At 41.0% G+C, this 16,055-nt stretch overlaps 1 protein-coding gene across 5 annotated transcripts in view; it reads left to right on the forward strand.

Moving 5' to 3' along the window:
- The window catches only part of LOC143325636 (myocyte-specific enhancer factor 2A-like), a 45,614-nt gene that overhangs the window by 26,943 nt on the left and 2,616 nt on the right, over nt 1–16,055 (forward strand). For 4 of the 5 annotated variants that reach the window (XM_076738896.1, XM_076739229.1, XM_076739066.1 and 1 more), the window contains 6 exons: nt 9,342–9,476; nt 9,599–9,830; nt 10,238–10,291; nt 11,371–11,531; nt 15,112–15,238; nt 15,623–15,725. In XM_076738896.1, the coding sequence (XP_076595011.1) occupies nt 9,342–9,476; nt 9,599–9,830; nt 10,238–10,291; nt 11,371–11,531; nt 15,112–15,238; nt 15,623–15,725 (812 nt within the window). The remainder of the gene's footprint in view (nt 1–9,341; nt 9,477–9,598; nt 9,831–10,237; nt 10,292–11,370; nt 11,532–15,111; nt 15,239–15,622; nt 15,726–16,055) is intronic. The other variant, XM_076739147.1, reaches the window with a different exon arrangement.

Genomic DNA, 16,055 nt, shown 5'->3' on the forward strand with positions numbered 1-16,055 from the left:
CAGCCCTGCAGGCTATTAGCCTGGCTTGATTTGCCTGCTTTGATCCCTTATTTGTTTCTTTCCCACAAATGTCAAGCAGACAGACAAGCCAGCTAAAACAAAGCCTGGAAAGTGAGAGGTTGATCTTTTACATATCGGTCAGTCCATTTGCAACATTAAGCATGAAATTTGACTATGTGTAAAGTAACATCCCACCGGCTGCAACAGACTTCCCATGTCAGGAGGGACCGGCAGAGTACTTCTGTGGATTCATTGTTGTTATTTCATGGAGCTTGTTTGTTGATGATTATCTCTCTGCCACAAATATACAAACAGCTCACACAATTCTTTGTCTCACAGAGGACAGTCTGCACGAGTATAACACATCCAGCATAGACTATCTCTGTTCTTTGTTTGGTGATTGACGTGTCTTTTAAAGTTGAGTTGAAATGAAAATTCTCTTCATTTAGCTAACAATACTACCACAGTGAGGCATAGTGGGTTTAAGAACAGAGTGAATGTGACATACCTGGTACTCCAGCAGTAACTGCCTCCCAGCAACAATAAGTTTTTCTTCCATTTTTTAAATGCAACAGAACAGGGATTGTTTGGAGAGAGGGGGAGTGGAAAGGGTGAAACAAAACATACACGCTTCACTGCGTCATTGGAGTGCTGAAAAAAGTTGAGGCCAGCCCCACTTTGATTTGCAGCTCGTCCCGGGGCATCAGTTTGTAACCCGGCTTCCATTGAAAATGCCTAGTATCCTGTTGCTTTGTCATCGGTAGACTGAGCACACCATTAGCTGCTCGGCTGTCGTGTTGCATTGCTGACCAGAGAGCTGTCATACTGTGTACTGTGGTTTGAAAATGTTAATACAAAACATTTTTCCCCTTTTCAACAAGCCCTCATAGAGTTAGCTATCTACCATCAGTGCTGTAATGGAATTTTGGGCTACATTTGGAGAAATAGGCTTATTTTCATTTCTTGCTCAGAGTTAGATGGCATTAGGTGGTATTAACCGCTCTCATCTCGTCTGTGGGGTACCAGCTGAGAAATAGTTCAGCACGCAACCTCCATAAAACTATGAGAAGTAACGAGATATAATGTGTTAATGATTTTTGGAGGTGTTGGAACACAGATTTTGTTACCTTTTGGACAGTGTCATGTGGGTCTTAAATTTGTGCCAAGCTAAGCTAACAGGCTGCTGGTTGTAACTTCATATTGTTGATAACCTCAATGTTGCCAACTTAACTTTCTTGTTAGATTTTGCCAACTTTTAAGACCCCTTTACCAACCTCTTCTCAAAAAAGTACCTAGTTACAAATCTGTGGACTTTTTTGAGCACATCTGAACTCATGTCCTTTGAGGAGAGTCACCAACGTTTTTCTTTGAATGTATGGTTTTGTAGCCATGGCTCTCTGGACTGACAGCGTTCAATTGGTGGGGGAGAGCAGCAACTTCAGTTGACCTTCACCCAGACAGAAATGTAAAAGAGCTGCAAGTGTACAATGTATGTACCTGACAGCCAATCAGTGGTCCCCATATTTTGTCCAGGAAACCTCTTGTCTTTTTTTTGCTTCGAAATGATTTTCTCCAAATAGACAGGGTTTCCAAGAGTGAGTTTATTCCACTGTCTGGATCAACTGTGTTCATGATACTTTAGTAGTAGTTCCAAAGACTGTATGGTACATTTAAGTGCATATTAATGAGATGACAGCAGCTTCATGGATTTACGAATACGATGCCATCTAGCAACATTTAGTGATTTTTTTGAGCAGGCTTTAGCCATTGAAAATAGTTGGTAACAAGAAAGTGAACATTGAGCTGTTCCCTGAAACTCTCTTTAACTCAACATTTGGCAGTGCCCCACATTTGAATTCTATACAGAAACAAAGCTAGGAAGATAGACTAACTAGCTTTCATACAAAAAGCGGAAGCTAGTTTGCTTAGATTCCCATCAGGTGTTACTCTTTGTTCACGGTACTTCACACTCAGTGTTGTGTACCACATGATGCAAAGTAAGGAGTCTAACTAGCATTAACGGTCTCTCTTTTGTGGGTCCAGTTGTGTTGATGGCAGGTAACATACTATCAAAAGCGCACAGCAAGGAGTAGTCCTGTAATCTCAACATGTGGAATTTATGCTTAGTGATTGAGCAAAACTGAATTTTCATTCATTTTCGTCTTTAAACAATACGTCTTTTGAAACAACCTAAAATGAAGGTTGAAGCCAGGAAGCCCTTTTTTTTTAAGGATGATGGTCTGCCAGCTAAAACAACCACAAAGTCCTAACTAGTCAGCTAATCTCACTGACAGATTACTTTACCTTTGTCATAATACTGAGGCAGGTTTGTGTGCAGCAGACTTGAGTTTCAACAACAACAGAGCAGCTGTCCAAGGTATGCAATACAGTAATTCCAGCGTGCAGAGCCCAGAGATGAATGAGAACCATAACAGAAAGTGAAAACTACAATACACTGAAATCTGACACTGTGGCATACAGCAGAGTGCTTGATTTGACTTAGTTCAAGTCAAGTATAATAGGATGCCTCGTAAAAAAAACAGTCTGTTTCTGAAACTGCATGGACTGGCCTTTGAAAGTGTGTGAGCTGAGCTGATCTGCCAGAGATGTGTCAAATCACATCTCAAACGCTCCCATGCCTGCCCTATTCTTAGACTATAGGGCAGTTACCCAACTGGAAAAGACTTACTCTAGGGAATGAGGGGGCCTTATTTTATCTTTGATCCAGCCCCAACAGCAACAAGACATCACCCTTACATGTTAAGATGCTTAACGTTGCAGCTCATGCCTCATAGTGGCAATGATCCACATGCCTCTGGAGATCCACTAAAGCCGACTTTGACATTTGAGATGATAAGGAGACACACACCCTCAGATCCTCTAACAGACACTTTAAGATAGTCGTCAGTGCCCAGACATGATGTAGTGGTTTAAACCACCATCTGTGGAGCCACATATAGCCTGGTGGGTCTTGGACCAAATCCCACTTGACCCTCCTCTCCTGGGTCTACTCTGTGTCCCTCTGTGCCCTCATACTGGCCGCTGTCCATTCTTGAAAGCAGTTAGGGTTGGGGGTACTTCTGCACTTGCTGGGGAATAAGTGGAAAGATGGTGGAGCAACTTGATGATTTGAGAAAATACAAATAATGGTTTGATTACAAGTCATTGATAATTGGATGAAATAGGAAGCTAAGAGCAATGGATACTTGAAATGTCCATTTTCTCCTGTGGTAGTAGTATGAATGCAAACTTGACCAAACCGACTGGGGAAAAAAAACCCACTTTCAGGTAATTTACAGTATTAACAATATACAGTTTGAAATCAATTAAAAAAACACAGTTGGAACATGGCGGGTACTGTCAGTGAAAGGGTACTTGAATGAATCACGGTGGGGCTGCAGGGGTACATCAGACAGAAAAGTCTGGGAACCACAGCTTTACAGAAAACAGCTTCTTTCATAGCAGCTGGAACTGCCCCATATTTAAAGATAAACTGTAAAGCTACCCGCCAATGGTGTGAGAAACGTTTAAAGAGGCTGGACTCATCACATGATTGGTAACAGCTGTCACTAAGGTCAAGCAGAGTTTACACCTGAATCAGAGAATGAGTGAAGAATAACAAACACCTGATGCTGAGCTAATAAGAACGTTATATCGTCATCTGTCGTACTTGGACTCATTTCTCCTCACATCATTAAAAATGGTTGTTGAGTCATTATACATTGAATGTCATTGCTGGAATGCTGCATTTTTGCTCTGGAGTTGTGTCAACTTACTATAATATTTACAATTTACTTGCAGAGATTGTTCATACCTTCACATGTGCGTATTTTACAGGTTTACTGTGACTCATGCCAGCGTTAGCAGAATTTTTCAACAGGCTAACCAGCAAAATAAGCTGTCAGGCAACAGAAGAAAAACTTACAGTTTCTAAAATTGATATTGATCCATCCTTGAGTGAAATTTGTATCAGCCCTCAAAGCAGCCCAAAGTAAAATAATTAGTGCACACCTGTAGCCTAAGTGTTTTCCAGTTGTTGTTGATGTGGACACATTTCCTTCAAAGTTAATCCACTGAGTGTTCACTTCCTCATATGGTGGGAGTAGATGATGACTTTAGTGTTGGTTCTTGAAGTAAACAACAGAGAAATAGGTGCATTGCTCATAATGTTACCTTCAATGTCTTTGTGCAGCATTATAGTAGTAACTGGATGTAACTTCAGTTCTATGAGTATGTGCATAGCTGTATGTATGTGCATAGATGCTGTTGCAGCCACAGTAAAACACATTACCATAGTAATGACAGTTCTACAAAATTCATGTCGTGGTAGAATACGACATTGGTCATGATGATGAAACTGGTGTACCGGCCACCCCTATCCTGTGGTAAGCTTGTTGTGATAAAACTCATACTTGATGCAGTGTTTCAGTATAGCAGGAGCAGGGTGTTTCCGTTGAATGCCAAACATGCAAATTTTATACAACAGAATTATTTGTAAATTATGAGCATGATAATTGTGTTGGTTATAGTATGGCATTATTAATGCATCGCTGAAAATAACTGCTGTCTCGGTTTTGTTATAGTTGTTACAATTTATGTAATGGTCACGAAGAGTGACCAGCACATTACACTAGCAACTATAAACTTGATAGTCTTAGTGTTACCTATAAACTTGACTGTTACTGAGTGAGAACTATCTTTTAGTTGTTGGTAAAGAAAACACTATGTAGTGTCATTTGACTAATAAACAATCACTGGCTTTGCTACACAGTCACTCATGTGATATGTCATTTTGTACCATCCCATAATTAGACAAAATGGTATAATTGTCAAAGGGTCCTCCAAGAAATGGAAATTTTAAACCGGCCAGCTTGATGTTTGCTGTTCTGTGGAAATAACCAGGCACTGAGTTGAGCAGGGGTTGAGCGTGACTTCTTTAGTGGTCACCAGTTGTTAAAATGTAGCTTCAGTTCTGTGGTGAAAATAGACTTGTGAGTGTGTGTTTAAAGCTCCCAGTAACTACCAGTGTCTGGGAATGCAGAAGACATGTGGTGGACAGACAGTCAGCTGGCTGGTGTCATGGTTTGTCAGTCCGTCCTTTTCACGCTATGACGTGTAATATAATGAGGAGCAGAGATGAGATGATGGATACCAGAGAAGTGATGTCATCGTCCAGGCTCGCATGTTGTTGGTATGATTTGATTTTCTACAGGTGACTCCTCTACCAAAGTGCAGGTGCTGTAAATTAACATCCATCAATTCATCCGTCCATGTTCTAAACAAATGATCTAAACCTAACCTTTCTGAACCACCTGAACAATGCCAAATTCTTTCTTAGCTTCATTTTTATTAACAGTGGGAATTGTGTTTTTTAATATGATACATTAAACATTTACAATTTGAATATTTGAAATGTGGAATCACAAAATGTTTGTTATTTGTCAGCCGTGAGCCTGGAGGGGGTCATGTGTTTGGTTGTGTGTGTGTGTGTGTGTGTGTGTGTGTGTGTGTGTGTGTGTGTGTGTGTTTGTTTGTTTGTGTCTGTCTTCAGTTAATCTTGTATACTACTGAACCCATCAGCCTAATATTTTTTGTGCACGTGTATGACTGTATAATCGAGCCCCTCTTGTGGTTGTGGTGATTCACAGTTTTCGATAAACCGTTGCCTGCCATTGGCCGCTGAGTCCTCGCTCCTCTTGAGTGGCCAATGAGAGCCACGAATGATCAACAACTACTTCGGTTCGGAATCTCGTTTCAGCTGGAGACATCAAATGTGGAGGTCTCTTTAGTGTTGGTGGATTCTTTTGTTGGAATTTTCATCTTGAAACTGAGATTTTACATCGTTGGTGTTTTGGAACCTGCATATTGACTCCCCTTCATTCCACTACTCTCATGCTGGACACACAGCCTGTCTTGCACTCCCTGTTCCCCACCTCCGTCTCCCCAGACACACCTGGTGGAGATCTGCACTCTACTGGGTCCGCTCCTCTATTTTTTATATATTAATTGTGCATTTCTTTGGAATCAAAGCTATTCTAATCAATATCTTTGTATTAACAATGGATCACATAACTACGTGTAATGTGAAAGGTGTCGCTTGAAGTGATGACCGATAGGTAATTATCAGACAACTTTGCAGATTCTCTCAGCTTTATGATGTGTTTCAATGTCATTTGACTCCCTTTTTTGGTTATACAACCCATAACTTTACTCCTTTGGACTCATCAGCCTAGGTTCCTGTTTCCAATAAAAAGCCCTCATAGCCCTGCACAGTGTACACTACCTACCCAGCACCAAAGGACAGACATGCAAAGTTAGCGAGGAGCTAGCATAGTAGAGCAGCTACTTCCTTCAGGAGTTGGCGGAGACAGAAACAGAGCTGAAAGGAGGCAATATTGTTCTGACATTCATCAGATTGGTAAGAAAAACAACTACAAATATTTACTAATGTTGCTGTGTGTCTGCTGGATATGTAAACGGCAAATGTTTGCCAACAAGTTCATCATATCAGTGTTGTGTTTGCAGCTTGTTTCTGCTGCCCTCCAGAGGCAAAAAAAAATAGTTAATGCAAATTTAAATGTTGTTATTACTGCTTTATAAAAAATTTCACTCTCTAGTTGGGTAGGTTTCCTGTTTTTTCTGGTTTGCCCCAGTGTACGAGCTGAAACCAGTTTGATTTTATGCAAACTGACTGAACTGGCATTTGTCATGATGAGACTGGAATATGAAAAAGTAGCCTGCATGAGCAACCTGCGTCGACTGCGCTAAATCCAGCTTATGTTACATTAGTAAGAAACAATATGACAGCGTGATTAACCTGTCGGGGTTGACAGTGTTGAATACGACATACTAAATACCTCTTGTACACTGAATGTCAGACTTGGGTGGCTGAGTCACATGCAACACCTAGTGGTCAGATTCAGTATTACAGGTCTGATATTTTACTTAATATAACATAATAATAACTTAATAACTTGCTCTATCTAATGCACCTCACAAACTGAACTGAATTCATCAGAAAATAGATATCTATGAGAGATGTTTTCACAGATGTTTAAACACTGAAGAGCTCGCAGCTTTACAGGAATGTAGTATGCCTGACGTTGTTAGCGCGGGGGTCTGAGTTATCAAAGGCTGGATATGATGCAAAGTAAAGAAATGACATGTCACAACAGGAATTACAAATCACTGAACCATAAGCAGGATTTTGATGCAAATGGCGTACAAATCTTATGACAGGAAGTGAAAAGCTGTTGAAGAGGATAAGTAGCATTGTAAGCTTGCTGATTTTATTATGTAACTCTTGATATGATCATTTCTTAGCTTTTGTCAAAGCCATTGTGGTTTGAGGTTCCACAATTCTGGTATCCTGAACAGAGAGAGGTTTCTGACTATGTTAGCGTAAATTTGAGCTCCACATCTTATTTTGACATAAATTAGTAAATTTTAATCTGTGACAAAAACAATAACCCCATATTTTTTTTAATTGTGAACTGTATTATGATTGATGATACATACACACCTCTAAATGAGACCCTCACTGACATAATGCTTTAGTTGGCCCTTTACGTTGACATCACAGCTTCGTGCTTAACCCGAGCCTTTACCGTCAGATGAACCTAAATGTAATTCTAACCTGAGCTGATGTTAAGTTCAGGTTCTTCCCTCTTCAGAGCAGCATTTTCTTTAGCAGGACTGCTTTTCTGTGGATTTTGTCTAAGCTGGACCGCTGACAGTAATGTGATCCTCTCCAGACAGAAGAGTTTGTGCTTGTGAATCTCACTTGACAGCTGTATCTCTGTGGTATTCAGGGATGCATTAGCCAACTGCCTTTTATTTCCCTTTCTATCCACCCTACATCACCATAAACACCCAACCAAACCCAAAGTTGTTTCAGGTTTGCTATGAAAATATCTGCTTACTCAAGTCCACTGTGTTTAGAAGGAGGTGTGAATATAGATGAGTAAGTCTGTGATATGGAGCAGCATGTCTCCAGAGGATGACTACTGATAATGTCTGTACTACTCAGAGCAGCTTTTTGTCTCAAAGCTCATGAAGGCAAACAGTTGTATAGTAGAATAATGGATGTTCTGTATAGGCAGATGATATTTGGCTAAAGTATGAATGCAGCGGACACCAATTATGTATTGACTTGAAATGGAGGCCAACCTTGTTGTCTTTTCCAAAATACTGAATATGATTGGCATCAGATCACCAACTCCTAGAGAGTAATCAGGTAGGTAGTTCAGTGTCCTGCTTAAAAATATTAGATCATTTGACCTTATTCAGACTTCTACTAATTGAATGTCAGACCCATTTAGAACAAAGTCTTCTTATTACTGTGTTGGTACAGTGAGCTAGAGAGGAGATTGACTCATAGACTCATAGCTCGTATTTCACTGGATAGGTGATAGGTTTGACCTGCTGGTCATTAGGATGCCTCCAGAGAGACAGCCAAATACTTAAATGCTCAACAAGCATGTAAGCTGTTAATAGTCACTCAGATGGAAACAGCTGCTTAAAAACAGTCCTTGGAAACATTTTTCTAAACAAAACAAAAATATTGTGTGTTGAACCAACACCAGCAACTTTTATTTTAATGTTGTTGCAAAGCGATTAATGCATGAAAAATGTGTGTTCCCGTCCTGGCTGTATTTAGAACAACAGTGAAGACCTGACTAGAATTTCATTTCCAGACTCCGCATGAAGGAAGTATCTGTATACTCTGACCGTCTTCAGGATCGCATCTGGTTGGTTGTCCTTCCTGCCCTTTAACCATAAATTAGATGGGGAGCAACCAGAACCATACACATCCTGTGTTCTGTAATACCTCTGCTTGTGACATGGACAAATGTTATTATATAGTACTAATGAATACGTTTAGTTCACTCAGTCTGTGCTTGACTTGTTAAATTTGTGAGGGGCTCATTTTATTTTGTTTTGGTCTGTATTTTGTCTGATTTCTTTCACAAAGCTCTTTGTGAGAAAAACACTGAACTGATGTGTTTTAAAGCTGTTTGTGCTCTGCAAACTTACTGTATTTTAGACATTGTGGTCTGTAATTAAGTACTTTTCCATCAAGAAGAATTCCTAAAAAAAATTCAAATTGATTTGTAAAAACCGGTTTATTGTGATTTATGAAGTGCTCTCAGCTCTCCACAGTCAGCTTACCGCTCTCTGGGACAGTGTGGCTTCATAATGAATGTCAACTACAGGCCACTGTCAGCTGTTCCAGTCATCTGTTGATGTTGATGACATTTCTACTTGTTACCAATGCTTTTTGATCATGCTCTCTAAACTTAACTTAACCCCCCGCCCCCCCATGTTTTTTTCACCCATAGGCCCTGAACAAGAAGGAGCACAGAGGCTGCGACAGCCCTGATGCTGACTCCTCCTACGTCCTCACCCCCAACACTGAGGAGAAATACAAGAAGATTAATGAAGAGTTCGACAACATGATGAAGAGTCATAAAATTGTAAGCGGCGTTGTAGTTTACTGTTGGTTTTCATCTATTCTTCACATTGATACAGATGCCAAATGTCACATTTGTGTGGGTTGGTGATCATATTCTTGACCTGTCTGTCACTTCATCTCCAGTCCACAGGCCTCCCACAGCAGAACTTCATGCATTTAGCACCAGGCAGTGTGTCATACAGCTCCGGTGCAGGTGGAGGAGGAGGAGGAGGAGGAGGAGGAGGGGGAGCAACCTCCCAAGCTCTTGCTGCAGCCACAGCAGCTCTGGCTGACAGTGGGATCCTCTCCTCGCCTCACACACACCTCCACAGACACATAAACTCTCCACAAAGACCTCCCAGCACTGGAAACACAGGTGTGTGTACATGTGTGTGTGTGCTTGATGATCTGGGGGGAAGGCAGGTAGTAAGATATTTGACTCACTCTTTGCTAAATCATTGTGTGCACACTGAGCTGCTGACAGTCAGTCACGGGAAACACAACAGTTGGTGCATGTAAATGTAGAGGTTCACCTTTTGTATGGATGGGACTTTAAAAACACAGGGGGGCCAGCAACTGTGCCAAACAAAAAAAAAAAAACACAGCTGGCAAACTGATAGCCATTAGGGAAAAACAAAGACCAGCAAACAAATTCTGACAACCAACAAAACCAGTTACGTTGGATACATGTTGCTGGTTACAGAATACAAGCTGGTGGAAAAAGAAATCAAATAGCAATCAGTGTGTGTGTGTTTCTGTGTGTCTGTGTGTTGATCTCCTCAGGTGGTCTGCAGGGCAGTTCTGATTTGGCTCTGCAAAATGGGTCTGGACCAGTTGGTATGTATCTCTCAGGAGTCATACAGGTCAAGTCAAGTCAAAGCATGCCTCAAAGAGCTGCACAGCAAACAGCAAAAACATCAGCAAGACACACAGAAATGTAAAGAAGTGAGATAAACTACATACAGAGTATTACAAGTGAAGTATTTATATGGAAGCAAATACAGGTCATTAATACTTTGAGCTCGTGAAATGGTCTTCACAAATAATTTCTCAGCCTGCAGTTGTATATCACCTTTTGTGTGCATGTGAAAAAATGATATGCATGAATCTGAATGTGTGAATTTGTCCAAAAAAAAACATGGGTTTGTTAATGTGTAATTAAGTTTTGTAGCTGTAGAAATATTTTGTGGATGTCAGGTAAAAAATTAACACATACATAGGATTCTGTTATTTTGTAGTTTTACAGCCATGACTGAAAAAGAACATAGATAAATAAATCTTGAAATAACTATCAGCTCCCTTAAAGAAGGCTGTTAAACAGACTGTTGGACATTAAAGTAACATTAGAGGAACATTATGAAGCTAAAGCCCTGCATGCTGTACTTGTCTCTTATATTGGCAAATTGCTGACATTTTGCTAGCTTTGGCTAACGTTACACATCACTACAGCACATTGCCACATTTCATTTTCATTTTGTCTTTACTGTTAGGTCTTCAACCGTCTTTACAAACTGTCCTCATCTTCGTGCTCTTCCTCCCAGTACAGCATGTCTCATATGAACACTGCCATTATGTAATGTCAAGAGCAAGAAGAGATCAATTATTCATTATTATCTCTTGTATAATATATAGCTGTACTTTCTCTGTTCCAACCTCATAACCTCCCCCCTGTTTTTAACTCATGTTCCAAATCTTCAAATATTTCTGAACTCAGGTGCACTAAAAAGAAAAGAGCACAAGAGGCTCTGAAAAGGTGCCTGGCAAAATGTGTATTTGAACAGGTTGCACACAGAGGGCTCCTGGTCCATGTTGGAAGGCTCATATTCTCTATCAGTCAGTCAGTTCTTAAGGGAGAGTTGGTATTTCCTCACCATCATTTCTCAAATGTCACTGTATTTCTACATTTCTGTGCTTAGTGAATGGTTTCGTGGGCTCACCTGGTGGAAGCAGCTTGGGGAAGATGATCCCACCCAAATCTCCCCCGCTCCCGCCTCCTGGGAACAGCCTGGTCGCGACCAGCCGCAAGACCGAGCTCCGGGTGGTCATCCCTCAGTCCAAAGGAATGATGCAAACACTGGTAAGTGTGTGCGTGTGCGTGTGCGTGTGCGTGTGTGTGTGTGTGTGTGGTGAAGAGCAACATGTAAACAAACTGACAAATATGCAGCTACCTCCTTATCTCTAGCTTATGAAACCGTGCTTCTGAAAGCGTTGTACTTCTCAGCTGCTTATGTACAACTTGTAAGACTTTCAAGTCCGAGTTTATTGGAAATCCAAACTGTTCGTGATGTTTTTTAAGACTGAGGGATGGTGGACGCAGACGAGCACAGGGTAAATAGATGATGCGGATTACCACAGAGCAGCTTTTCACAACAATTTGTCTCACACCATCTGGACCAGATGTTTGGTGCCTTTGTAAATGAAATCATTGTTCTTTTAAAGAGGAGAGGATGTCACTGTTCTGCATTGAAGAATCCTGCACATCAATCACTGTTGGCAAGGAATTGCTTACAGAATTTGAAGTAGAATTGATTTCAGGCATGAGTTGTCGGTGCCATCACCATTAATCCTCTTCATGAGCTGTAGTGCCTTTCAGTGGAGTCAGTTTTCAGTGTGATCTTTAAAGTGATCAGTGATTCAGTGATCTTTAAAGGTCCAGTATGTAGGATTTAGGGAGATATAAAGGCAGAAATAGAATATGATATTCATATGTATGTTTATACTAGTGTATAATCACCTGGAAATAAGAATCGTTCTTGTTTTCATTACCCTCGAATGAGCTCTTTATATCTACACGGGGAGCGGCTCCTCTTCCATGGAGTCCGCCATGTTTCACCGCCATGTTTCTACAGTAGCCCACAACAGACAAACCAAACACTGGTTCCAGAGAGGGCCTTTCGCATTTTTCGTGGCCAATGTAGGTTCTCCTACACGCCTGGAAGGAGAGGGAGAGGGAGAGGGGTATTCAGACGTTGGAATCTGCAGCTTCACCACTAGATGCCACTAAATCCTACACATTGGTCTTGTAAGGCCTTACAAACAGACTGAATGCATTGCATACCACATTTTCAAAGTATTTCTTCTTCTCATCCTTCATCGCCGCACAGCCAATCCTTACAGCACTTTGCCGTCACAGTTTCACATTAAAACATATTCTTAATCATAGAAATGTACATATTAATTAATGTTGCTTAATGTACAATTCACAGCACTAAATAGCAGCCAACTGTTCAAGACAATCATCTGATAACTCTCCTGAACATTAACACAGAAGAAATCTGCTATTTTATTACCCTGGTTGTGGCATTTCAAAAATAGTTTTGGTCTATTTTGAAGCCAAAACAGCAAAGGCTGGGGTTGCCACTGATAATCACATGGATGGACTATTTAGGCCTTTGGGGATGTCTAAAGTACCTAATGTATTTACTCGATATTTCAAGTAGGTGGCAACTCATCCTCGTTGTTGGAAAAGGAGTGCAGACTCACTGTGGAAGCTCAAGTCAGAGTTACCCTAGAACTGAAATGCAGAAATACACGCTGTTACGTTCTACTCACAGTTCAAAGTTTGGCACAAATAAGCCCTCAGAAAGCACACAGCACAAGGGGTTTGACTGATGGTGTAGAATGAGGTGGTGAAGCGACCCTCTGCTCTGTCGAGGGTAGACGGAGACTTCAGAGCCTCTTGAGTCCGTTTTTCTTTCTTCAGATTGTACATTGAGCATCTGTGCTGGGTTATTGAAGTTATTGATTTGCCCTTAACTCCCTTACTGTTGCCCTCCCCTCCCACACTGTGCTCCGACATGATGTAACGATTAGCAAACAATGGAAACTGAGATGTTTTTTTTTCTTTTTTATGGTGACCAGGCGGCTCCAGTATTCTGCTGGCTGTGGGATCCAGCAGACTTTTACATTTTGCAGTGATCCATCAGAAAGGGGACAGCATTTCTTGCTTCTCCTGTTATGAGTCCAGCCTTTCGCGACATATGGTGTAATTGTTTTGAATAGTATTCATTAAAAAAAAGTTTTCAGTTTCTCATCATTCTGGTCTGTCTGAGATGAATATTGCTGGTCAGTGGACGACAAATCATTTGTTGTCATCACGTTTGCAGTTAGCATGGTCTTTCTCAGTGGTCTGACAGTGTTACATACCGGCTTTTATGGGCTGACACTGGCGTGCAGTTTAAACATGCAGCAGAGCCATAAAAGCATGCTAATGTTTTCACGATGTTTAAGCCAACATAACAGGATAGTAGCTGCTCAGATGACAACATGCATTTATTTCTGCTTTTCCTTCACTGCAGTAAACGGGGTTGAGTTGTGGTCAGACAACAGCTCCTCGATTTGATCATTTGAAACTGCCTTTCACTTCCTCCTCCATGCATATGTGTCCATTATGCTTTAAGTGCTGTGTGTGTTTTGCACAAAAAGGCAACAACAACTCTGAGGTAGCAGATTTGCAGAGTTTCTTTAGGGCAGCATCCATAAGGAACTGAGCAGCTCTGACTTTCTTCACGGGCTGCATTTGTTAACCCCCATCATTACATGTTAGCTGGAACTCTTCTCTAGAACTCTCTAGTGTTTGTCACTCGTAGTGAGGGGAATACCACAGATAACACCGAGAAAGAGGAAGGAAACAATACAGTGCTCCATGCTGTCACACTGGGTTAACTTTGATGACGCATTAGTTGGAGGCATGTATCGGTTGGTTAACCCACAGTGTGTGTGTGTGTGTGTGTGTGTGTGTGTGTGTGTTTAGCAGTGAGTGACTTCATTCAGGGTGATGTCATAGCTGACATTATCGAGCAGGAATGCCAACACCCAGAGAGGAACAACACAAAACTTTTAATTATTCTTAGAAATGTGTCAAGCTAAAGAGCCACCAGTTTTGATTACCAGCAACTTTACTGGCAAGCATGAAGCGTGCCAAACCAACTCGAAGAATGAATTGCCTGCTGGTATTTTGGGTTTTTTTGGATTAATTGTTAAAACGCTCAATCAAGTAAATTAGCTCTGAGGTTGTAGCAGTAAACCTGTGTGAGATTTCTTAATGAAACTGCTACCAGTTTAAATACAAAACACTTCATCTTGCAACGGTGCTCAAAAATGAACCACATAATTTAGAGGATAATTTTAATAACTTCATTTCAATCACTGTTTACAAACTAGGCCCTCTGTGTTTTGAAATACTGAGTAATGGGTCTGTGTTTTAAAAATGGATTTATGGGTTAAGATTTAGAGATTAACTAAAGACAGTAAAGCAAAACATGAGCATCCATCAACAGCTCTGCTCAGACTTCTCTGGAGCAGGACGCTGAACCCCAGTGTTCAGGGACACTCTCTGGAAGCTGGGAAATTAGTTAGTTAAGCATGAGTAGATGGTGCAGGTTAATAAAAAGTGGACAAACAAGCAGGTAAATTTAACATCATGCCTAGAATACAGTATAAGATTTTTCCTTCACAGGGATTTGTTCTCACCAGTTGTTGATAGACTGAATGGGAAAGTCAGTTTATACTGACACCATGTGGTTGAAATGGGGCATCACAAGCTATGTTCAGTAAAACTGAAATGGAAGTGGAGAAAAGCAGCAGACAGAGAGAAAACTTGTCAGAGTTTAATGAACACGCTTAGTGACTGTTTATGTGTTTTTCTTTATTTTCAGAGTAACCAGAGGCTGAGTGGCAGTCAGTCCAGCCAGCCTCTGTCCACCCCAGTGGTCTCCATCACCACACCCAGTCTGCCTCACCAGAGTCTGGCCTACTCCGGCATCAACTCTGCCTACAATAACGGTACCTGATGATTACTAGTAGTTGTACTGTATTGTGTCATTAGCATAGCCTGAGGATCCAGTGATGCCGATACAGCTGAAAAAGACATTGAAACGTTTCTGTTTTTGTTTGTTTTATTGTGATAAATTACATGATCATTTATGTGCTGATAAAATTTCAAATGAGAGGACAGGCGAACCAGAATAACACACACATAACATGGAATTTATTACTCAAAGAACATTACAGGTTCAGACATTTTTAGCATTAAGCTACATATGGAAGGCAGCTCTTTTGTTAGGGTTAGACCAACTATATCTGGGCTGTGAAATAATACAAATATATATAGAATATTGTGTGCTGTCGTTTTACACATACCATCTCCCTCTCTCATCTCTTTGTCAGATTACTCCCTGAGCAGTGCCGAGCTGTCGGGCTTCAGCGCCCCTGCAGGCCCCTCTTTGGGCTCCATGGCGGCATGGCAGCAACACCAGCTGGGCTCACTGGGGTAAGCGCCTGACAGTTAACCTTCCTCTCTTCATGACTGACAAGAGGTTTTACTGTTTCACAGTCTGGCAGTCGTTTTGGTATCTGACATACTATATTTACCATACTTTCAAAATCACATGATGCACAGTGTACAGAACAGGAAGAGTAATATGTTCAGGGGAGGACAAAAGCCCTGAGGAGATTTTCAGAATCAGACTTAGATTTGACTTGCTAATGAAGAACCAGGCCAATGGCTGAAGTAATAACCCTGATATGTTGCAGGACAGGTGTTTGTTAGACAACTGATGGCAGTGTCACAGGTCAGTGGTGGAGGAAGTATTCAGAGCCT

The sequence above is a fragment of the Chaetodon auriga genome, chromosome 1 (genome assembly GCF_051107435.1).
Source record: "Chaetodon auriga isolate fChaAug3 chromosome 1, fChaAug3.hap1, whole genome shotgun sequence".
In the NCBI taxonomy this organism is placed as follows: domain Eukaryota; kingdom Metazoa; phylum Chordata; class Actinopteri; order Chaetodontiformes; family Chaetodontidae; genus Chaetodon; species Chaetodon auriga.